The sequence below is a fragment of the Bactrocera neohumeralis genome, chromosome 2, assembly GCF_024586455.1.
Source record: "Bactrocera neohumeralis isolate Rockhampton chromosome 2, APGP_CSIRO_Bneo_wtdbg2-racon-allhic-juicebox.fasta_v2, whole genome shotgun sequence".
Classification (NCBI taxonomy): Eukaryota; Metazoa; Arthropoda; class Insecta; order Diptera; family Tephritidae; genus Bactrocera; species Bactrocera neohumeralis.
In genome coordinates, this window is record NC_065919.1 from 70318513 (window position 1) to 70338393 (window position 19881).

Sequence of the window (19881 nt, forward strand, 5' to 3'; positions counted from 1 at the left end):
AAACATACACTGTCATGATTAGAACACGCTCTCCCAATTTCATTAAGATAACTCAAATATTGGCTGATATATCCAGCATAAAGTCACCTGGAAGTTCGAAAATTTTAATATTTAGTATATTTGGGACCAGGAAAGTATTGTTCCGATTCAATCTATATTTGATACACAGAAATACTCTTGTCAGGCAATGTCTCTGTCTGAATTTCAATTGTATCTCATTGACGGATATTTTCGGTCAACCGTCAACTATAGATAACGGGGTCCACATAGTCGGTATTATATTTTGGTCATAAGGTGGTATACTTTAGATGAATTATTTGTGCAAAATTTTTCCCCGTTATATTGATTACTTTTGGATTTGGGTACTGGAAAGTGAAAGAATCAAGTGGTCTCGATTTAGTCGAAATCGGTTGATCGGGTCCCGAAATATGCGATTTAATCAAAAAGTGAGCGGTGTCACGCCCATTGTCCAATTTTCACACCACCTCCCATAAAGCTCTCTTATACCATCTCGGTGGTAAAATTGAATATCTCTGGCAAAATTAGTTATTGATTTATCGCGCTTTTAGTAGTTATTAGCAGTACCGTTATATGGGAGTGAGTGGAATTATCTTCCGATTTCATTTTCACACTGCCGGTAGAAATTCATATAAGGTTTATACTCAGAAAATTTTGTTGTTGTAGCATAATTGATATGCACGTTAAACTTGTTAGAGGGCAAGGCCAAGCCCACTTAAAAAACACACTTAAAAAGCACTTCCAGCAAGTGCCTCTTGCTACTGCGATCTTCTGTACCAAATTACAGTTTTATATTTTAATTGAGTGCTTAGTTATGGCATATGATTAGGTGACGTCTGACTTATAACAATTCGCACAAATTGGCTGAAACATGAAAAGTCACAAAATATTTACTATAAAATCAGTTAAACATAAAACAAGAGCGTACGGTGCCATATCAGGTGATTACGGGGAGTGGTTAATGGGTAAAATGTGATTTTTGGTAAGAAAAACCTCTTTAATGATGTCCTTCAAATGTTGGATTCTGAGCAATTTTTGGTCGTCAGTTAATTTGTGCGGAACAAACCGTGCACACACCTTTCGTAAACCCAAATGTTCGGTCAAAATGCGATAAATCGATGTTTTGAAGATGTTCAATTACATTTCCATGAATTTCAATGATGATTTCGGCTGATTTTTGATGAATTCACGCACAGTTTCGATGGAATTTCTGGTGATCACGGATTTTGATTGGCCCACATGTTGATCGTCATTTATGTCCTCACGACCGCTTTGAAAACGTTGAAACCACTCGTGCACTCTGCTACGGGATAGGCAATCATCGCCATAAACTTGTTTCATCAACTGAAACGTTTCGGTAAAAGTTTTACCAATTTAAAAACAAAATTAATGTTGGCTCTTTGTTCGAAGCTCATTTTCGCACCGATAACACAACATACTGACACTTAAAACGCAATAACTTCACTTCCAATTGATGAAATGTCATGAAATTCTCACTGGACAATCGATAAAGATAGCAGATTCTAACGCATCAGTCGACATGTAGATGGCGCCACCAGGGGGCGCTAGATTCAAAAAGTCTTGTTTACTTTGGAACGCACCTTGTAGTTATGGCACTTTATACGTTGTCGATTAATAGCGTTTATTAAGATATCTTAATTTTTACTCAAGTTCCAGCTTGCGTGGATGGACAGACTGTCCCAGGATTTCAACTCGTCTCGTCATCCTGATCATTTATATACAATTTACAGAACCCTATATCTAACTCGATTAGGTGATACATTCCACCGTTAGGTAAACAAAATTATTATACTCTGTGGTAAATATTGCAAGACTATAACAATGAATATTAATTAAGCAAATATGAAGCATATCGTGAAATTTTTATTAGTGAGTTAGATAGGGTGTGCTAACACCAAGGCAGAAAAAATGTTACTCCTACCAGTATTGGGTACGCATATTTTTCCTACCTGTCAGAAGTAAACAGTTGAAATTCATTGCAATAAAATACTAAGTAAAAGCAAAACGCTTTTATCTTTTGAATTTTATTTAGAAACTCATTTGAATAATTCACTCCTATGTTAGATCTTTTTTTGTGCTTAACGATTTTCAATAAAAAATATGACCAACCAGGTCTGCGCTGTTAATATGTGATGGATGAAATTTTCTCTCCGGTAATATATCGCTAAATGAATTTCTAACATGAAAATATTATTAATTAATTCCCAGCAGCCGCTAGGTGACGTCTGACTTATAATAGTTCCCACAAATTTGCTGAAAAGATGAAAGGGCATAAAACATGTGAGACTATCAAATCAGTTAAACATAAAACAGAGGCGTACAATTTTAAATTCTCTTATTTTAAGCGCATTTATTTACGATTATTATAATGTTCGAGTAATCTACTTTATCAAAGCTAAACTTCGCTTATTTCAAAGTAATTTGCAAACGTAACTGCAAAGTTTGGTGTGAAATCTCATTGAAGTGTCTTGATTGAGTTTATATTATTATTGCTGTTATGTTTACTGCTATTCATAACAATATTATGTTAAAGATTATTAGTATTATTATTGTTTTTATGACTGCCATTGCTGTCTTAATTTTTATTTTTGCTTTTGACCATTGCATTATTCTTATTATAACTGTTATTATTGTTGTTGTTATTTGTTATTGCTAACATTTAGCATTAATATTCCAAAATCGCTTGGAAATTCTATACAAAATCAGCTAGCTAAGCAGCTCTCAATCAACCTTTCAATATTTTAAGTTTTTGGAAAGGAGATTCAGAAGCTCCCGTTAGGAAGCAAATCCCCGCGTAGTAACCAAAGCAGGAGCGTAAACCAAGCCGATGAAAATTGAATTAAACGTGAAAGCAGTCAAACGTGAAATTAATGCCTCTTAAATATGTAGAATAATTTTTTGTACGCCAAGGGAAGGTTGTGGAAAACCCCAACACACACACACACACATGCAAATGTGGCACTATAATCAAGTGAATTTAATTATGTATTATAATATGCCAATTACTCAAGCGTAGCAAAGTTTGGCCTTTAATGTATGTTGACTGACGCTTAACAGCAACAACAAAAACTACTAGACTAACTGTCAGTTCGTTTTGTGCGCTGATAGTTTGTGGCTATCCCGTTGCGTGGCAGCCATTGCAGCTGGCCAAGTGGGGGTTGGGAGCGGTTAAGAGGGTTAAATAGAAATGGTGACTCACGGTAAATTATTAGCGGGTATTCCCCAGCAACGCCCAGGCTGAAACTTTTGATGTTTGTTTAGTAAATCGCGCGTTTGCCTTGAGGATTGCACGCGCGCACAGCGGGCACACACACACACACACAAGCACCCTGCTCTTTGAACTTAAGTTGGCTATTAGAGGGGATTTTCGCTACAACAAAAACAACAGAAGTACAAAAGCACTTGAATATAATGCAAGGCGCTTCCAAGTATATACATACACATAAACATATGTGCGTGTGTGTGTCATTTTCTGTGTGTTGGTGGTGGAATGCGGAATTTTTTGCGTTAAAAACGCTTGCCTCTGCAAACAGTAAGCTCTCAATTAATCAGATTACAGTATTAATAGAATAATTTCACCCTTTTGCAATAAATACCATTTGTTTAGGTGCACACGTGTCGGTGTAGGTGTGTGCGTGTTTGTTTGTTAACTTGCTGCTTGTTTGTTCATTAGTGATTTATATGCTTGCTAAATGCGCCTGCTTATGCTTATGTGTGTGTGTGTGTGTATGTTGGTGGGCTTGTTTGTACTTCTATCTAGAGCATGTTATGACACACCTACTAAAAGGAGCATGTTTTGTTGCCGCACACACGCACACATACACACATGCATACATGAAATATACATATACATATATATATGTATATATGTAAGCATATGAGTATGTAGGGGTGTGCGCTTATTTGGCAGCACTGCGTTGTGCGGAAACCGAAGGGTTGTGGCACCAACCAAATGGTCCAGTTAGTTTACAGCGAGCGAGTGCGGAGCAGAAAAACAGAGCCACTTAACATACAGAGAGCCCTAATGACAATGGTCAACAAAAGGGAGTTGGCGAGCGTAGACAAACAGTTGTCGGTTTGTAGCACGAATGCACACAATTCGGTGTGTAGGCAGGGCGGCATGCAATAAATACTAGCTGTAGCACACACACACACACGGACAGACATACGCACTCGCTGGAATGGCGTGCTTGGCTACTCCTCCCCGCTCAGCGCATGCAATGAGCTTTCAACTTGACTTCGGGGCGTTTAACAAATGGGACAACAACGTCGAATGGACACATGCAGCGCGCAACAACAAAAACACACAAAAAAATTAGTATGTAAAATAAGAAAAAAGAAGGAGCGGTAAAAAAATTTAACGAACGAATAGTTAGGTCATGCGGCAGAACACGTGAAAAATGAAATGAACGCAAAAACAACAGCAACAAAAAAACCAAACACGAAAAAAAACACAAGAAAAATGTTAACTTCGGTTGCAACGAAGCTATAATACCCTACACGAATACAAAATTTCTCCATAAAACTTGATTTTTATCGGTAAGTTTGTATGGCAGCTACAAGCTATAGGAGTCCGATCTGAACAATTTATTCAGAGATTGTGTATTTGTTTTGGGCAATAATCTATGCCAAATTTCGTGAAGATATCTTGTCAAGTAATAAATTTTTCACTATAAGAACTTAATTTTGACTGATCAGTTTGTATGACAGCTATATGATATAGTATTACGATCTTGATAATTTCTTCGGAGATTGTAGTCTTGCCTCGGAATATAATCCATACTAAATTTCGTGAAGACATCTCGTCCATTAAAAAAGTTTTTCATACAAGCACTTGATTCCCATCTTTGTATGGCAGCTATATTGTGGAGTAGTCCGATATCGGAATTTCCGACAAGTAAACAGCTTCTTGGGAGGAAAGGAACGTGAACCAAACTTTAGATCAATACCGAAAAAATGAGAGACAAGTTCGCTTATATAAAGATGGGACGAATAGGATTCAATTGACTCAGCTTGCCACGTTGATCATTTGTATATATATAAATATTTGATAGCGTTAAGGGTATAAAAATTTAAAACTCTAAAGCCGCACCTAAGGCAGTGTTGCACAAAAGCACACCAAAAAACACACAACATATCCTCATATATACGCACACACGCAAGTTGTTATCACGTTATCTGTGCATATGCATAGCCATGAGTATTCTCATAGCAAGAAAAAGTAAGTAAAATATTAGGCGTAGCAAACCGAAGTGGCAAGCAGCAGAGGAAAAAGAACGAAAATTTTAAAATAATTAACGCACACACATGAAGTTGTATACAAGTGTGCATATGTATATGTTCTAGTATGTGCATATATGTATATTAATCGTGAGCGCATATTCCCAAATAGGTAAGCGATTACATGCATGTGTGATTACACGCTTCCCACACACACCAACACATGCATGCATTTATATTATATGTAGTGGTGTGGTGGCCTTTGAAATACTCGGAAAAATATGAGTGCTTCTCGATAATCGGCTAAAGCCTTAAAAGCTTCGGCTTATCTAATCAGGCGAGCAAGCATCTAATGGTTTTGTTGAATTTGTTGTTATTGCTTTTGCACAAAAATTGCTGAAATGAAATGGTGAAGTGCGCAGTTGCAGGAGACTGCAGTAAAGTGGATAACATTTTTGTTGCTCTTAAAATTTCAATCTTTACGTATAAGCGTGCGGCAAGTAAATGATTAGGAGTCAGGGGAACTTCAGTCTTTTTGCTCCTCTAGGCGATACTCGTACACATCAAACGATGAGTTTGCTAAGTGAAAACCTGCAGCGATTCAGCAACGAATTTTCTCTTCGAAAGTTGTGGTAATTTGTAAAAGGTTCGTACCATCACTCCGCAGAATTTAGGTGCGGTCCGACCAACTTTGGTTGCTTTTTCGTTTTTGAGAGCGTCAGTCCTTCGCAGTCAATAATGGTGTTCCTTCGAACGTATGTCTGTCTAAAGAAGCTTTTCATGAAGCTCATTTTCCCTTTTGAGGCTAAAGTCTGTCAGGTTCGCTACCTCGTCCAGATAATGTTTACATCGATTGAAAAGAACGGCTCTTCTAAGCATCTGATAATGGTCGAAGTGCCAATAAATGCATATTACATTTTTTTATTTTTATCGGAACTTTCATCTGAGCTCTGATATCGATTATCTGAATACCCGTGAAATCCAAGAAAACGTTTCGAAAGTTACTACTGAAAAGAAAACTGGCCTTTTGTAGAGAGTTTTTCTGTGAAAATTATAATTCACTGAACAAATTTGGAAGTCATGTTAAATATTTTCTAAAGAAATTTGAAAAAAGAACTCAATCCTTATCCAAAGCTGTAGCTTGATTAACCTAAGAGACTCGCTAAATCGTTTTTCTTTTATGTAACAAACCGAAGCAAGTTCTTACAGAAGACTAAACTAATTTTCTAGTTTGTGACGCAAGGCTGATAGTTTAGGTGGCGGATTTTAAGAAAGTCGAAAGATAAAGAGTTGCGATTCGAGGTTTTCCCATCCTCTAAGTCGTTCTAAAATGCAATTGAATCAATAATGATTGCTTTATAGAGTTTCAGTGAGGCATTTAAATTTAATTTGGAGTTTGACAGATATTTCTTCATGACAAAAAAGTTATGTTGGTCATAGTTATTCTTCTTAACTCTCACGCTTGTGCGGTTAGACAAGAAGAACGACTGGCACTATTCGTAATACTTAGTACAAAAAATATATCAAATTCTTTATGTTTAATCCTCAGGCTTACTAGGAGGCGTATAACTGAGATGCTTTCTCTGTGAGGGTCGCGATTTGATAGAAAACTTGGCTCAAACATGTGCCCACCTGTTCCCAAAGTGCAATATCAACTGTGGGGAACACAGAATTAGTCGACTGAAAATCTTTCATCATTTGCTGTCAGGTTCGGGCTATAAACTGGATATATGTACAAAAACCTCTCAATCAAGCTCTTGTTGTGTTTGGCGAGTCAGTACTGATGTGTATGGCCTGATATTGTACTTATGGAATAAAAATTCTCTTTTACCAGCCAAAGCTGGCCGCTTCAGGCCAATTGCTTTCTTCAGACGGTCCAATTGCTTGTAGTACAAGTTCGAATTAAGAGTTTGACCGTAGGTGAGTAGCTCATTGTAGCAAAACAAAAATGTTTCCATAAACTTTTTCGTACCTACAAAAGCCTCAAAAGCTGTATTTCCAACTGAAACGAGTACAAACGTCTGAAACAACTAGCTGTGCACAAAAATTTCCCAACAAAATACCAATTTGCGGTCCAGATTATTTAGCTCTGGAAACACCAGAGATGGTCACATTCAACTTTTAATGGCACCAAATTTTTTGCTTCCACTTATTTTCTTGTGTTTTTCGGTGTGTTACGAAATGAAATTCCATTTTCCTAGCTGTGTGCGTAAGTGTACTCGTATGCCGGTGAACTTTGCCATTTATTCACACTTTTAAAAGCTTTTCGCATTCAGTGATGCCAAAGGATTGCTGCTTGAATGGAAACCACTTTCAGTAATAAATGCTTTTAGTCTACCAAAGGTATGAAGGTATCCAGTGGAACAGTTACGTGAATATTGGGCATGCACAGGCACACTCACACACACACGTGGCCACATAAATGCATTTGTATGCGTAAATTGCTCACGTTGATGTTGCATTATGCCACCGCTGCTCCGTTTCGCACCGCTCCGCTACTTCGGCACCTCTAATAAATCCGAGTGCTAAACTTGGCTACGCCATGGACGTTGCGTACGATATGATGATAAATGCCACATTTCCTGCTTCATCACGTACGCCTAATTTGGATGTCCTGACTCCAGTCGACTATAGTGAGTAATTTAAGTTAACACTTGCAAATGTCACATGACTGCAACTACGCACGATACGCTCTCATACACGCACACACACACATGCACGTGCGCATGTATGGATAATCGTGGGTAGCGAAACTGTGCCAAATGTGTTGCTTAATGCAGATTTATACACGTTCCCCATATATTTAAGTGTGCGTATGTGCGTGTGTGTGTGTGTAGCGGTTTCTATATAATTATTTTCAGCGCGTACTCGTAATGTTTCGCCTGTTTCGGCGCAGTGCTGAAAGCTCTACAGCGCATTTGTGAGCTGTCAGCGACAATTATTTAAATTACAGTTATATTTTTAAATGAAAAGCTGAAAATGTAATAATGTAATTTAAGCGAATTATGAAATGAAATTATGAAATGGTCCATTTATTTCAAATGGCCAATGCAGGGGTTTCATTTAATAGGTTCTTTTGTTACAAATTTGAGAATACAAGCGCGGAGGCTTCCTACTTTTAATCGGATATTTGTCAAAATTTCATAAAATTGTTTACCGTATATTCCAGTACTTAGTTCAGTTGAAAACTTTTACTATTTTTTACAAGAGCTCTTTCTGACACAGCGCTTTAATCAAAAGTAATATTTTTATACTCACTGAATAAAGCAACAAAGATTCCTGACTTAATATTTATGGAAATTAAAAACGTGTTTTTTACAAGGCAGAATTCTCAAATGAATCAGGAAACCACCTTGAAATGAAGTAGTAAACAAGCATAGCGTCACCTAAAATGCAAAATAACATAATATCACTTTTCATAAGTTTACAGGCGAAGGAAAAAATGAAAAACGATATAATAGAAACCACTCATATTGAAAAAAATTTATGTTTTGGTTATAAAAGGTTATATCTGCCACAGATGCAGCTGAATAAAATTTTAAATTATGCAAGACTTTCAAAGTATAGTTCTCTGTCACATAGAGAGCAACTTGCTAAACGTAAAAAACGACGTGGAGACGTCGAGACTTACTGCTATGAATGACAGTATTGAAGAATTTAGTAGTCATAATCTCTGACAATTGGAGTTCTATGAAAATGTGCGTGCGTTTCAAAGGCTAGACAAAAGTCAACAGCATGGAACATTAGAAAGATACCGCCCACTAAATCTTTCTTTCCGAAGCTCCTACTACATAAATATGAATTAACGTAAAATATGATTATTGAACCTCAATGTCATTATATCTCTTAATTAATTTAGTTATCCTAATTGGATTAAGGGAATCTAACTAAAATTTAATACTAATAAAATTATGCTTTACAACTTTTTTAACTAGTTACATAAATATATTATGTTTTTTTGGTTTTCTTAAGAATTAATTTAAATAATATATTGAGTACTCTTTGTATGAATTATCCTTCTGGCTAATTGCTGCAAGTAACTGGTGCTAAATGCCACATTTATTGATTGTATAAGCACCTTTTCACCTACCGCGTACCTATGTGTGAGCATGTGTGTTTATCTTATTTGGTCATCTGATCGTACGATAATTGACAACAATTTATATTTAATGGTCTGCAATTTTAATTATTATTGCTCTTGTATAAATAACTCGGGGCTATTATTTTTCAATAAAGAATACCAACTACAACTTAAATCATTGTGTGATCATAAAATATATTTCATTTACAACAAGTTGTTGTTTTTTTTGTTTGCCTCCTGTAAAATTCATTCATTAATTTCCTCTTATGTTTGCACACAGACGAATTTTATTGAGATTGCTCACTCAAAGTATTTACTTTATTTCACTTTTATTTTTCAGATAAATATTTAGTAGTTCCTTTCGTTTTGGCAGTTTTTTCATAGTTTTCATAGCAACTGCAACAGCTTGCCACTTATGCATATGCCATACTGCTTTGGTACACACAGTTTTGCAATTTTTTTTACTTACAAACTGCACTCAGATTGAAATGCAAATACTTGCAAACCAATCACTTCCTGTTTCAAACTGACTCTCCATAACATATCGAAAATGTTATAAAACAACAACAATAAAACGACGAACTTCAGCTTTGAGTATAAGTATACAAATGTATTTTTGTACACCCAACAGAAAATTAACAGCTGCAAAAGTTGCCACACTTTTTTTTACTTTTATATTCTGAATTAAAGTTTTACAAATTATTTATAGCTTTTTTAAAGATGATTGATTTTTAATTTCCCATATTAATTTTTTAAATTTTTTTGGTTATGATTGATCTTAAAGAACATTTGTTCCGATAGACAATAATTCTTAGCAATAGTAATTTAAGCAAAAACTAGTTTGAAAATATATAGAAAACAACTGTTGAGAAATATGGGGTAGTTGAAAAAGTCTTTTCGTATTTCTAATCAAACTTCAACTTATTTTTTGTTTATATTTATATTAATAAATAAATAAACAAATATGTACCATTTTGGTCGACCACTTTTCGCCATTTATCCGCTGGAGACATTATTCCATCAGTGTAAAACTTTCATCAGTGTAAATCGAAATTTCGAAATTTCCAGAACGGAGGCGAGCAAAACCATTGTTGTGCTACACGAACTGATATAGCATCGTCTCCGTAAACTTCACAAAATTCATTGGTGGCTTGCGTGGCATTCTTCTCTTTTTTATACAAAAATTTCAAAATATAGCGAATTTCTTCATTATTTTCATTCATTTTTGAATAGCTGTAACTTTTTTTCAACTTCCCCTGATAAAATTTGTTTTTGGTTAAATGAAGATTAGAATCTCACCTTTCCGACACTGTATGGTATGACACAATTTGATTGGTAGCACTGAATATATACGACTGCTACGACATCTATTGACAAAATACGTAAAGACTTTTTCGACTACCCAATAATAATAAAAAAAATGTCCAGGTTTAGGTTTGATCCAGAGATCTACTAAATGCAGTCTTTTGTGAAACCATAAAAAATCGAATTTTTATTGTTAAATTTATTAAAATTCCGAGAGTCCTTGAAAGTTCTATCAGTAGAATCTGAAGTCTTTAGTATCGTTGAATTTTTAGTGATTATCGAACGTTTAAAAAGACTCCATTCTACATACTACTCATGATATGACCCTGTAATGATTCAAAATATTGATAGAACATTATTATTGATACATATTACTCGTCTGTAGCAAGTTAAAGTACAAAGCGACATTTCAAAGTCTCATGTTCATATGTGTTGCCACAGTATTCTATGATAATTTATCTGTATTTATTTACTAGCAATTAGGGTTGCTAAAATTTGAACTAAATTTTTTTGTTTGTAACACCTAAAAGGAAATGTCAGAGACCCTAAAAAGTGTTTATGTAGGTTGCCTTTTTATTTCGTAATTCGGCGTTCAAACACCGAAATATAAAAGGAAACGGGTTTCAAAATCGGTTCTTTTATTGCCATATTAAATTATACAACACCTCTAGAATATTATCCTAAATTTTCAAGTTGATTTGAATAATAGTTTGGAAGAGGCAGTCTTGAGAATTTATGCGCTCGAGGATAGCTAGGATAGCCGTTTTTAAACGCGTTTTTTCGAAACTATGTTTATGAAGTCGATTGGCAAGATTTCCTGAGAACTACTCAGCCGATCGAAATTTTACACAGGTCTTTTAGATACAATTCTTAAAGACTTGGACGAAGGATTACAACTATTTGAAAATGAAAGTCGTGAAATTTTCACTGAAATTTTAATTTTTTTTGTAAAAATGCGTGCCAAAAGTCCAATTTTCAGTTTTTTTTTCATTCGTCCAAATTCTAGATTAAGGTTTTAACTAAGCAATGTATTTTTCCACTTTAGTTGATCTTGTAAGGAGTCATCCTGCCAACCCGGGTGCATCTTTTTTCCGAGGGTTCGTCGGAAATGGCGTCGGAATGGACGAGTTTAAAATATGTTTTTCCAAAAATTTTAGAGTTTCATTGTTAATAGTGTAAGTTTGTAACAATAAAAAATTCGAATAAAATATTTAAAATTTAACCGAGGAAACCCATGTAACCCCTTATAGAGTCTCCGATGTTTCCTTTTAGGCGTTACAAACAAACATGGCTTTAGAATTTATTTTCGTATTGAACATTTTACGAGTTTATGCACTTCGTTTTCTAACATTTTTTGAAAAGGCGTGCTCAATTTTAATAAAACATCAGCACAGTTTACCGCTTTTTGTCTTTTTTATATTTAATTGCTTTTAATTATAGTGTTTCAGTTAGCAATACTGAAACCTTTCAATTTTTATTCCTTTTCATTGCAGCTTTCAAGTACAGGGCAGCCAGAAAAAAATAAATCAAAGAGCCTTTTGACTTTAACGGGGTTCTGATTTGATTTTCGGAAAGTGAAATGATTAAAATCCTTATTTTTGCTAAAATTTAATATAAACTTTTCGAAATCCCAAAAGTTTCTATGTTTTTATCTTACCTTAAAATTTACAAAGCCTCAAAGAAAAACCATAAAATCAAAACTTCATGCATATTGCATATTGAATATTAAATTTGGTATTTTTCGCGCATAAAAATTGTGGTTTTATGCCATACACATCCGATATAGACGAAAACCAATGCAAATAAACATATATCTATAAAACCACTTCGGCTTTTAAGCGCTGGGTATAAAAGAAAAATGAATAAAAGTAAATGTAAATTGTAATGCTTACAGCTTCCGGGCACAACACGTTATTGATTTCAATCTCCTGTCGATAAGTGTATCACCGACATACTATATAGTACATACAAATATGTATATAGACACATATGAAAGTATACAAACACACTGTCTCAGAAGTGAATGAAATCGTGTGTTAGTGCACAAGTATGCAATAAAAACCTTTTAGATTTCAAATTTATTTCTTTCAACTAGCATTTGTTTATTTTGCCATACAATCCTTGAGAGAGTTGAAGGTAAGATTTATAGCAGCGCTTGCAGTCGACATTGCCATTGGCAACACAAAGTGGTTATTGTTTACGGCAATGGACAGTTGCCAATGCTGCACGAGTATTTTACTTCAACACACCGCCTGGTGTATTTATGAGTCACAGTGGCGGCCGAGGAGTGTGCGTGGAGAGCAGCGTGGCGATTGTAGCAATCATAGCAGCATCCTCTTCCTAGCAATCCATAACGATTTCCACACATTCTCTCTCTCCCCACATAGCCACCAAACGCCATTAACGGCAACTCCACCGCCACCTTCACCGCCATCGCCACTGTGCTGCCGATAGTCAATGCAAATATTACGTCCTTGACATCTTTCATTCAATCTAAGGTGAAATGCATTGTACACACATACCCATGCAGATATGCTCATACAACATACGCAACTGTCCGTTCATCGCACACTCGCACACACACATGTATTTGTGGAACTACATGCGCGCGCAAATAAATACATGCAAATGCACACTTATACAAACTTATAGTCATATATAGCTTATTTATACATATATGTATATACTTATATGTATGTGTGTACATGTAAATATATGTATGTGTGTCCAGCGTGTAGGAATCCAGTTGATGCTGTGCAAATGTGCTCATATGAGTCGAGTATACATTTGAGAATGCGAGCTCAAATATTTGCACAGTCATCAGCGCCATCCAAGCTGTTAGATGATGAACGACCAAATGGACAGAACGCTTATGTGTGCAACAGCAGTAGTGGCAGCAGCAACAGCAGCACCGGAAATGGTCATTTTCGCAAAATGTGAAAACTTTGCACAACGCTCGTGCGCTTTCTTTTCACTGTAGTCTCTCTCTACCCCTCTCTGTCGCTCCCTCGCTCCCGCTCTCACTCTCTCTTTCACACTTTCGTTCTGGTTTTTATGGCTTCCGTGCCGTTTTGTTTGTTTCTTCATTATTGACATGACAACATCATTGATTCCCTTGTGCTTTATGGTTATTGCCAGTGTTCCATTTAGTGGCGCGCTCCAATTTGAATACACACTCACATACATACACATATATTACATGCATAAGTAACGGCTGCATGCAAGGGAGTATATTTTCGTAGTGGATTTGGAGAAAGTTTGTCAGCTCCTACTTTACTGCGAACTTTACAATTTCCAGCATTTGTTATTTGGTTGCCAAACACTCAGTTTGCTTAGTTGGTAGTTTTTGAAATATTTGCATTGCTTACCCTCTAGTGTGCCGGTGTATATTCTTGAAATGTCATAATCCACCGGTCCATGCGTGCTTTCGATTTCAACATCCCCCGCAAACACCGACAGTGGATTCTGTTGGAGAACCACGCGAAATTCTCTGAAAATGGAAAGGAAAAACAAATCGTGTCAGGTTCAGAAAATAAACCGTTAAACTTAGTTCGAATATATAAATATATATATTTTAAAGTTCCGAAAAAGTATTTACAATTATAAAGCATTCCGTTAGCAAAATTCCTTAATATATTTACGAAATTTTTTTAAAAGTAACGAGTTAAAGTTAAATTCCATTCTATGTTTATATCTCATTTTCGCAGAACATAAAAAGGTTCTTTAAGGGCTACATGGGTTTACGGGTTTCAAACAATCGAACTTTTTTATTGTGTTCTTAAATTCTACAACAAACAATATTTTCCTACATTTTTAAGTTGATCCGAGTAATGGTTTCGCAGATACAGCCTTGAGAACTTGTGTGAAGCAAGATTTCTCGAGAACTACTCAACCGATCTTCATGAAATCTTACAAATGTCTTTTAGATACGAGTCCTAAAAGTTTTTAATTTTTTTGTAAAAATGTCTGTCAAAAATACAAATTTCAGTTTTTTTCCTTTGTCCAAGTATTTTTTCACTTCAGATGATCCTGTACGAAGTTATTTTGCCAACGTGGGCGCATTTTTTTCCGAGGGTCACAGGAAATAACGTCGCAATGGCCGAGTTTAAAATTTTTTTCCCAAGAATTTCTAAGTTTCTTTGTTAATAGTGTATGTTTGTAATAACCAAAAATTCAAATTAAATACTTAATTTTTTATATGAGAAAAAATGGTTGAAAAAAGGCCTTTTCTTACCCAAGGAAACCTATGTAACCCCTTAAATTTCACTCTCATGCCATCTCATTTTCGCTAAAAATTAGAAGTTCCTTTCAAGTCCTTCTTTCTATTAGCTAATATATCTCATGAAATAGTTTTTCATAAACTCCATCAGCTTTTTGGGGCAGCTTGTACTTCAGAGTGCTTTTATTTTTTCAGATATTGTCGAGGCATCCATTAGATCTATGTACCTATGTGTCGAGAAGTTAGGCCAAGCATTTAGAAGATTAATAAGATACTCTGATTTTACAGATTTGGTTGGATTTCGTCTCTTACTATTCAAAGCTGTATATATAAATAAGATGTAAACATAATGGTCTCATTGTATTTTATGCTTTTGGCTTCTACCAATTTAATTAAGTTTTTCTTAAAAACATTTTAATAGTCAAAATGAGGGAATGTTGATTTCCAAGTAGAAATCATTGAAATACTTAAGTAGCGCCGAAAGAACATTAAACGTCTGCGACTCTACTTACAAAATAATAAGGCTCATTGTCCTTCAAGTAAGCCTAAGTTAAGATATCTCGTCTTATCCAGCTGTAGACTCGAGTAAGCTGGAGTAATTTTCTCACCATATTACTTAATTCAGCTTTTTCTAACGCAGAGCCGTTTAAGGTTCCGTGATCCAGGTTCAAGTAAGCGTTGAGACTGCGCCCAATGACCACGGTCTTACACTGCTACATTAATACTTTCACCTACACCAATGTACATACATAAGTTAGCACAGTGTTGAACAATACTTATTCACCTATTTGGGGTCATAGCCCATATTTTGGAGGAATTGATTTCATAGAAATTCGAAGCAGTCAAGAATTTAGAAAGTTGTGAGATTGATCTAATGTTGGAAAAAAACGATTAGAGCACAGACAGTATTTACTAAATGGCTTAAGAAACTGTGTGGAGAACAGCTGATCTGTTCCTATGTAATCTAGTGCTTTAAATCGGGTTCGGTAAACACTACTGCGTTAGAGACCTTAAATAATTTTGAAATACTACTGCACCATTTCTGATATGAAGTGATTAGAAAAGAAATTGTACTTGCATATCTTCGATATGAAAGAACAATTGCCAGCAGTGACCCCCATATAGCTCTTAACCCACTGAAGATTAAATTTTTTGAGAACAAGCCGTAGGTTGTTGAGAAAGGAATATTTACCTATTTACAATTTCTGGATGAAGTTTATGCCTTTATAATTCAATTATTTTTCTACAAACGAGGAACGGAAAATTTGCATTAGTTATTTATTTGTGTGTTAGTAGTCTTCTTAAAATACCTTAAACATTTTAGCAGTTAGAAAACATGAATAAAGTGGGAAGAATATATATGTCTTATTAAAGTTACGGTCTTCCAACAAAAATGTCTACTGCTCCGTACGACAAGTGAGTGTTAAGCACAATAGGTATTGTTCTCTCATTATCTCTGCGAGATAAAGCACGCTTTACATTGAAAACCAGTTCTTCACTTACCTGTCATGAGCAAAGAAATTCAGTCTGATTTTGTGCACTGGCCCGAATTCGCCCAAATCCAGTGCTCTTTTTCGACGATGACGCTTCTGTTCGATGTGTTTCTGATGTGCCGAGTGCAAATGCGAACGATCGAAATCCGCCGCCTCCCAGTGCCGTATATAGGGGGAGAGCTTTTGTGTGTGTCCTGCAACGAAAGAAGGGAAAGAAGGGAGAGCATGAAAAAACAAAATAAATTAACGAAAATTTAATTATTAGCGACATAAATATGAAATGTTTTTGCCAGCGGTAATGTAGGCAAGGGGCTCGAAATACTTCCACAAACAAGCAAAGACAACACAAATTTTTCATACAACTTTAATTAGCGTTTTTATGCCTGTGTGTGTGTGTTGTTGACGTTGCTGTTGTTGACTGCGAGCAGCAGCAAGTATGATGGCGTATCGAGTTTGCGGTAATTACGAACAATAGCAAAAAAGTTCGGCTCAAAGTTTTGAGCGTAAAACCGCAAAATGAAAACTTTGCGTTATTTATTTTTAATTTTTGTTATTACAAAAAATATGCGCGCTGAGGTGTACTAATTGCAAAGTTGCACAGCACCGCATAGCATAGCATAGCAGAGCATAACGTAGCATAGTACAGCAAAGTCATTTATAATAATCTTTTTTCACCACTTTTATTTCTTTTGCATATGCTTGAGCAGGGGCTGCGTGTGCGCGCCTGTTTACAAATATATATAGATGTGTGTGTGCGTTGCGGCAAATGTGTGCGGCTGAAGTGTTTGGAGTACTCACTTGTACTTAAAGTCGACACATATGGCATGCGAGTAATTGTTTAAGTCATTGTACATTAATTTTGTAATTTTCTACTTCAGTGACGTTTTCCACACACGCGCACACACATATCCACACATGTGCATATACTTGCATGCATTTACCCAGTCTTCTTCGGTGCGATTTTGGAATTATCCAGGTTGGTTTGGCGCGCATTGACACGAGGACTTTAAGATAAGCTAGTGACTTTTCATGACCCCATTTCCGCACACTCAGACTTAGAAAAAATTGGATCAGAAAAATTTGGAGCAGGTCAAGGCACTTATTATTTGAGGTTGTTAATACACATGTAAGCTAAATTTCTCTGACTTGGTGACACACAAAGAGCTTCAGTAAAAAATATATGGATTAATATTGAACTACTACAGAATGAAGAATATCTGGGTTTTTGGACCTCAACAGTTACATCCATGTCAAGAAAAACCGATGCAGTCGTACATGTGACAACTATTTACAATGCCAAGGTATGCGTGTCCTTGTTCACCGTATTATTCAATTATTACGAAAAATAGTACACATATTTACGTTCCGAATTGGCCAATACCCAAATTGGATTTAAAAAAAAAAAAAACAATTAAACAACCAAAACAAATATCTTGGCAAGTGGTGCCAGTGTCGAGCTATTACCAAAAATTTATTCGCTTGGAATATGAGAAACTAATATTGGGTAGTCGAAAAAGTCTTTTCGTATTTTGTAAATAAATGTCGTTACAGTCGTATATCTCTAGTGCTACCAATCACATTGTGTCATACCATACAGTGTTGGAGAGGTGAAATTTTATGCTTCATTTTACCGAAAAAAAAATCAAAATCGGGAAAGTTGAAAGAAAGTTGAAATTTGTGAAGTTAACGGAGGCGGAGGAGTGCTGTATCAGTTCGTGTAGCACAATAATGGGTCGCTTGCTTCTCTTCTGCAAATTTCAAAAAACAATAAGTTGAAGTTTGATTAGAAATACGAAAAGACTTTTTCAACTACCTATTATTTAATACTTTAGAAAAAAAATATTTCAAAGACATTTTTTACAAACCTGAAAAATTATTTTCTTGGTAAAATTTTTAGGCACTTGCAATCACATACAGAAAATCAGTTATATTAAGCTACCATGTGTCCTGGTAATATCAAAAATTTTTATTGCAGAGCAATAAGCCAAAAACACGCTGACATTTTAAGCAGCCTTCGTATGCTTTGCCTTTGCAGTCCTTAGCCCAACTAAACAAAATGCAGCGCAGCTCGTTGCACAGAAATGGTGGCACATATACAAACGCACATATTGACATTGAATCGCGTTAATAGCCATATTGTATTACAACAAAATATAGCGATTGTGAAATAAAAGACATTGCGAAGTGTTAAGATCTAATCGACACTCGTAAATTGTCTAACTGAAAATTGTGATAATTGCCTTTTGCTTGTAATATGCCCATTATTACTTTTTCCCCAACAAAAACGTGACATTGCACGCACGCGCTAACAAACATATGTACATATCAACTCACGAAATTGAAGAAAATGCATTGCTGGCGAAACGTAGAAAGGAAGTAGCAGAAAACTTTAAGTTCAACTTGAATTCGTCTTAACTTTACACATAAATGTGCCGTTATTTCCGCTTGCTGTCAACGTGCGCATACAAACGTTGTGCGGAATATCAAAAAATAAAAAGAAATAACAACAACACTTATGCAATTAAATTATTAACTATTGTGCGAGCACTTCCCCACTTTAGTCGATCGCCTGTCATTTTCGTGATTCTTTTGTTGTATTGTTTTTGTTTTTTGTTTGTTTCCTCGAAGAAAAGTAATGACTTCAGCGTCTTATTTGCCGCGCTTGCTTTCGCAACACGACCGCTTATATTAAATACAACAACAATAAGTAACCCATAGCATTCGGCAACGAATTTGTCTGTAACGTACTTATGTATGATAAGCCCGTGAGCTATCAATCAATTTGGTTAATCATTAAATTGGCCCCAATGTCGTGCGTTGCCGCTCGCTCAGACCTAGACCCAATATGCAAAGATGATTGCCATTAATTTTGTTCGATTTTTTCTTTGTTTCGTAGCAGCACGGCTGATCGCCCAATTTAATAGAGAAGATTATCCTATTAGCACATTGTTTAATTATCGCCAAACAATAACACTTGCGCTCATTAAATTAGCAGCGGTGCAGTAGGCTTTGACATTTCAAGTTCATTTAATTTGTGCCATTAGATTCTGAAGTTGAATTAAACAACAGAAAAAGGTTAAAAAATATATTATATGTTATGCCATAAAAGCAAATAACTTTTAATTTTTAAAATTGATACAAAAAATTAATAACAATTAAAAATATATTAGCGTCCACATAACTTAATCAGCTAAACCACTACCACTATATTAATAAGTGGATAATTTTTTTTTTATCCATAGAAGTTCCCAATCATTTTCGAACAAAATAAGGAGCTGCTTCTAAGTTTAATATGGGACAGTCATATTAAGTAATACAACGTGCGTTCCAAAGTAAACAGGACTTTTTGAATCTAGCGCCTGGTGGCGCCATCTATATGTCGACTGATGCGTTAGAATCTGCTATCTTTATCGATTGTCTAGTGAGAATTTCATGACATTTCATCAATTGGAAGTGAAGTTATTGCGTTTTAAGTGTCAGTATGTTCGTGTTATCGGTGCGAAAATGAGCTTCGAATAAACAGC

General features: G+C 35.5%; 1 protein-coding gene across 1 annotated transcript in view; it reads right to left on the bottom strand.

Moving 5' to 3' along the window:
• Positions 1-19881, bottom strand: part of LOC126758059 (uncharacterized) — a 135780-nt gene that overhangs the window by 29169 nt on the left and 86730 nt on the right. The window contains exons 3-4 of the mRNA XM_050472057.1: positions 16368-16551; positions 14014-14135 (exon numbers count right to left, since the gene is read on the bottom strand). Of these exons, the coding sequence (XP_050328014.1) occupies positions 14014-14135; positions 16368-16551 (306 nt within the window). The remainder of the gene's footprint in view (positions 1-14013; positions 14136-16367; positions 16552-19881) is intronic.